Genomic DNA, 6,000 nt, shown 5'->3' with positions numbered 1-6,000 from the left:
CAAAAGTATCCTTAAATTCAAACTGAAATCACAAGATAAATGAGGTAGTTATGTTCTGACCAAATGTGAAACCATATGACTTGGATTAGATTTTTTTTCTCCCTCTCTCTACACGCGTGCATCATGGTGTACTGTACAGCTGCTGCCAGTCAAAGCAACGGTCTCATTTTATGCATGAATTCCTGCTGAGCAGTCTGATCTGCACACATCATACCCGTCCTGCAGGATGACGTTTTCTAAAACAGAGGAGATATGAAAAATAAAAGGCATCATCTTACAAAACAACAACAAAGATTTATTTTCTCATTTGAAAAAAAAAAAAAAACATTACAATGGACAACCCATTACCAGAAACTGAAGAACAAACAGAAGAGACAGAACAGAGATACATCTTCGTAGAGAGGCTGCATGTCTCTCCTGACACGAAACAATGTTTGAGCCAATTTGAAAGAAACAAAACAAACAAAACAAAAAAACATCAATGCTTACGAAAAAGGGAAAAAAAGGCCTCATTAGTCTTTTTTGGCTCTTCTTTTCTTTTTTTTTTGAAGCGACACAACCATAACATTCGCACATCAGACAAAGATGTGCAGCATTGAAAAAGGCATCAGTCCCTTTTTACCCACTTTCATCATCACAATGATTCGGGGTTTGGGAGATCACAGCTACATTGTTCACTTCTCTCCATCCAGTCAGAGATGCTGCATTTATGTCAGTTGAAAAACAAAACAAAACAATGAGAACGTTATTACAACGTTTTGGTCAGTTCCAGAGAATAAATGCTGCGTATGAGTGGCTCAGTTGACATGTCTGACACTTAAAGAGTTAGAAAAAACAGCCATTTCCCATGAGAACCTCAAACTCGTTACAGCTCTTTAATATTAGGAGTATTGTGGCAGGACAGGAGTTTATGTGGTCATTTCAACCAGAAATAAATCCATGAGCTTAATTTGAAAATAAAAATTACAGAAGAAATTTTAAACACATTTAGAGAAGTGGGAATCTTTCTAGTCTCAACAGGCAGAGCATCTTCTGTTATTCCCACTGCACCTGAACACAGCACAGTATCCAAACCTTCACACAAGATTGGTTCAGCTCACCTAATAAAAAGGCATTTCATTGAGTAAAAGCATTTAGTTTTCACGTAGGCGGCTTTTCTTTTTCCTCTCTAAACTTAGCACACTTCTGTTCTTTCAGTTCATGTGTGGTTTGCATTCTGACTTACAAACCACATTTCTTCCCTAAACAGCTTTAAGGAGCAACTGTTACCTGAAGATAAACAGATTAGCTTACATATAAAACCCTAAAAACAGTGAGTTAACAAGACAGGAGGCAGTTCAGAAGTTTTGCTGGAATTCAAGAGTTGGACATCTTGGGAAAGACACTTTTTTTTAACCCCCATCTCTACATTAGGTTTCACCCAGCATAAGAGAAGAGCTTAGCCAGAGAGGAAGGAGGAGGAACTGATATAAAAAAGGCTGCATGTCTTACACGTATATATGTAGATGGTGTAAAAACTATGTATATATTTAAAAATAGAAAAAAAAGCATGAAAAATGACTGAGGTTTCATAAGGTACTTTTCAGAATTACTGCTTCCAAGCAACAGTTTATAAAAGCAAGAATTACGGGATAAAAATTTAACAGATGAATTCCAGGCCATTACAATTAAAACTATAAGCAGGAGTTTGTGCTGATACGACATGTTAGATATGTCTATAATTACAGCACAAAGCTGCAGAGGTTTCAATATGGAAAATGGATATATATATATATATATATATATATATATATATATATATATATATATATATATATATATATATATATACACACACAAACACACACACACATTTCTGGCTTTGGTTGCAGTTTATTCATGGTTGATAGTTTATATGCTCAAAAAAAATTATTTTTGTTTCTTTTTAGCAGAAATTAATTTCATGTAACAAACCCTATGATATAAATTATGTTTTTTATAGTAAGACATATCCGTTATAAAAAAAGAAAGAAAAAAGCAGAATCTGAGGCTTTATCGGTTTAGCAGTAAAGCTTGAGTGAATATTATCATGTTAGGACAGACAAGCTGTTTTCCCTTCCAGCTGTGTAGTGAAAGGGTTCCTGAATGTGGCTTCATATTTTGGATCAACATCAAAAAATTCAAAGCCTATTTCCCAAAATGTCCAACTATTCCTGTATGAAACACAGCATTAGGCAAACACAGGACGATGTACAGTACATAAATACACATTCAAAGTGAATAAAACAACGTGCGTCTCAGACACAGACAGAAACAACCTCATAAATACAGATGTTTTTAATACAGACACGCAGAACAAATGAACCTTCAGGAGGATGAGTGTTTGTCACAGCCGGCTGGTGTAAAGAGGCATGGGTTCGAGCTGATCCACAGAACAGCCAGCGTGCGTTTGCTGGAGATGAGATTCCCTTTGAGGGCAGGAAATACTAACACACAGCCTGATATGAGCTCACTCATTCATGTTTAGACTTCCGTGTGTTTGAGGGACAAAGGCAGCTGGCATCTGATCAATCCCAACTGCTCTATCTGCTTCTAGTCCAACACACTTATCTGTGTTATGTCAGCATGGTGCCATGTTTGAATGTGTGTCACACATCCCTTATTAGTTTGTTAACCTCCATCTGCATATATCTGTGTGGGATACTGTGCAGATGCATTCTGGGTAAGCACTCCAGTCATGGATCCGTATGGAGAGCAGGGCAGGAGCAAGGCTACATGTGATCTCCTCCCTGTTCTCCTTGTCACGGTGACCACATATCTTCCGGACACGTGTGGCCATGATCTGGATGAAGTTTTTCTGTTCTGGTGGGGTCTTCCAGGTCAGTGTGGGAGGAGCAATCGTTCCAAAACGCACTGCAAATGTTCCCAGTTCTTCCACAGCAGCGCCAGCATGGACACGCCCACGCAGGTGAGCGCCAGGTGCAGGCGGCTCCGCAGCAGCGGGGCGGTGAACTTGGCCGCCGTGGAAACGCACACCAGGATGACGGTGGCGATGGCCAGCATGATGTTGATGCACTTACCCAGCAGCACTTTGGCGTCAGGGGTTTCCAGCTGGACCGTCTGCTGCTGCTGCTGCTGCTGCAGCTCCAGCTTTGACACGCGGGTCTGACACGACTCCAGGACTTCCTGCACACGCACAAGGTTAAAGATTAGGAAAATACTAGCTAATAATAGCTCTAATAGCACTAATAATAGCTTCAACTTTATAATAATGTCACTTAGGTCAAGTATGGCACATTGTGCTGTTTGGCTTAAGGCTTTTCTCCCACTAGGGGAGTTTTTACCTGCCATTGTTTATGTAATAATTGCTCGGGGGTCATGTTCTGGGTCTCTGGAAAGCGTCTAGAGACAACATCTGTTGTATTAGACGCTATATAAATAAAATTGAATTGTCACAGTCCCAGGCCTGAAGTGATGGAACTTTTCAGAACAACTCATTTAGTAAAACAATTGTTTCCAAATGAAGACTGCGTGGCTACATGCTTGAGTTTATACACTTGTGGCTACCGGTTGGATTGAAACCCCAAAACTGAATAATCTACAGGTGAGGCCAAATGCTTTTGTCCATATAATGTAGATATATTATCCACATTAACAGGTCTTTTTCAACATTTCAAATACGTCAATTTCTATCTTCCACATGTTATCAGGTCTCTTCTAAAAAGTTTTATTTTTGTGATTATTTATGCACATGTACAAATGTCTGAGGGTCTGTGTCTGCTAGGGGTGTAACAATATATCGTGCCACGAAATTTCGCGATACAAAACGTCACAATACGTGTCGTGGAAGTGACAGAGTGTATCGCGATATTGGGTTTTTAATATTAATCTACTGTGTTGACTAGTAACGCGCATCAGACCGCGCCTCGACCCGCGGACCAAAATCTTACTCCGCTCAGAAGAAACTAGGACCGTTTTGGGGTCCCGATCACGGGACTCTTGCAGGGTTTTGAGCTCTGAACTTTTACTAATGTAAGGCTGGTGTAGAGTTAAGCCTTACCTTATTAAATTAAACCTCTTTGGGGTCCTGAGTAGGATAAACACGGGGAAACTTCTGCTGAGTTCCAGTGTACTTTAATGTCCCTCAACAGTGTAGGATTTTAGAACATCAACACAGCACCTAGTGCCGTACTGTGGCGTATCACTCCGCCCAATCTAAAACATATTAACAACTACAGATAAACTGACTAGTGTAATTATAGTCCCTGATTTACATCAGAATATAAAGAATATATTTATAAAATAATGAACCCTGAATTACCAAAATAACCTTCTTAACAACAATAAATCTCCTCTTACACTTATAAGGTGAGCATGAATCAATCTCTTTTATGATGTAAAATTGTATGTATTTATTTACTTTTAGTTGTTAAATTTCTGGAAAAGAAAAAGTCAAATCATGAGAGAAACTATTCAGTTTGTGGCAAAATAGTTGTACTTGTATGAAACTGAAGATCATAATGCAAACCTGACATTTACTTTTAGTTCAGTTTGTGGAAAATGGTTGGCCTGGCTTTCTCTTTAAAACAGTTATAAAGCATTACAAACTGTAACAATAGGGCAAATGCACAGCATTGTTTTGTATTTTGTGCCTTTCAAATAAAAGGCCATTTTTTCCAGTCATATGTTCCTCATTCAAGGTTGTTAAAAAAATACTGCTATAATATCGTATCGTTATCGTGACCTCAATATCGTGTATCGTACCGTATCGTGAGATTAGTGTATCGTTACACCCCTAGTGTCTGCAGACATGCGGTACCTGTATATCTCTGGCCCTCTCGTAGGCCTGGTAGGCCACCTTCTCCTCGATACTGGCCAGTTCCTGCTTCAGATTGCTGGTCTCGTGCTGGTTGAGCTCCGTCAAGTCGTTGAGCTGGTCCTCCAAGCGCTCATACCTGGTAGACAAACGCCCACACACACGCAGAGTGGGTGGTGGAGCGCCGAGGACAGAGTGAGAAACAATACATAATTAAGTGTGTGTGTGTGGGTTAGTAACAGTACAGCAGTTTATGTGCTGCTGCAGCAAAACTGCCGAAAACGCTCGCCCTTGGTTGACTTAGCAACGGTCTGGTGGTTTGTGTTCGAGCTCTAAATAATAGCCGCTTAAACTGTTGAAGGCTTGTCGAAGTTCAGGGGCAAATATGAGTTATTATAATTATTAAAGGAATGTTTGGCAAAAACATAAAACAAACATAGTTGTTCGGTTATAGTGACCATCATAGCTGCACAAAATTATCTCTATTACCTAATGTGCAGATTATATTCTAAGGAATATTTATACTCCAACATGTTGTTGGAAGATGGTGAGAATGCATTCAAGATTTGATTAGTTTTTTTTTAAATTGTCAGTACAAAATCAGAAGCTTTAATACATTCGGTTTTATAATCGTAAACATGAAGCAGCAAAGATTAGACATTTTCTTTCCTAGAAAACATTAATAATCTAAATGGTTTAAATGAAACCATTTTGAAACAAAACATCATTTTTCAAGTTTGCTTTTCTCTCTTTATATGGACATGGGAAGAAAGATGCTCTAAAAAAGAAAATACGTTGACAGAGGCCGATGTAATAATTGCAGAGTTGAAGTTAGTTTTCATGACCTAAAGAAAGTCCAGGCTGTGTTGGTGAAATCTGTGAGTGTCTGTATTAAACAGACCATGACACCGTGAGTGTGTTTGTATGTGTGTGTTTGTATGTGTGTGTTTGTTCTGTGAGGAAATGATGCCGTCGCTGCCGGAGTCAGCCATCTGATTCACACACTGAAGTCCACCGTTTTTGAATTATTGTGTTAATAACCGTGAAATAAGCAGGGGAAAGAAAAGTTTTAAACCAGAAAAACTGAGTCACTGCAGTCAAAAATGTCATTAAAAACAGTGGAAAAGGCCCAGTTTGAAACACCTCAAACTTTGTATAAATAAATATTTGTATGAATGGCTCTTATTGAAAGTTACAGAAACACG

General features: G+C 38.9%; 1 protein-coding gene across 3 annotated transcripts in view; it reads right to left on the bottom strand.

Moving 5' to 3' along the window:
• Positions 1-274: 274 nt before the first annotated feature.
• tmcc3 (transmembrane and coiled-coil domain family 3) overlaps positions 275-6,000 on the bottom strand; it is a 51,701-nt gene continuing 45,975 nt past the window's right edge. For all 3 annotated transcript variants that reach the window (XM_061714113.1, XM_061714114.1, XM_061714115.1), the window contains 2 exons: positions 4,799-4,934; positions 275-3,165 (listed from right to left, as the gene is read on the bottom strand). In XM_061714113.1, coding sequence (XP_061570097.1) covers positions 2,860-3,165; positions 4,799-4,934 — 442 coding nt within the window. In that variant the 3' untranslated portion in view covers positions 275-2,859. The remainder of the gene's footprint in view (positions 3,166-4,798; positions 4,935-6,000) is intronic.

The sequence above is a fragment of the Cololabis saira genome, chromosome 23 (assembly GCF_033807715.1).
Source record: "Cololabis saira isolate AMF1-May2022 chromosome 23, fColSai1.1, whole genome shotgun sequence".
Classification (NCBI taxonomy): Eukaryota; Metazoa; Chordata; class Actinopteri; order Beloniformes; family Belonidae; genus Cololabis; species Cololabis saira.
The sequence above is the reverse complement of the archived record's forward strand: the minus strand, read 5'-3'. Positions and strand labels throughout refer to the sequence as shown.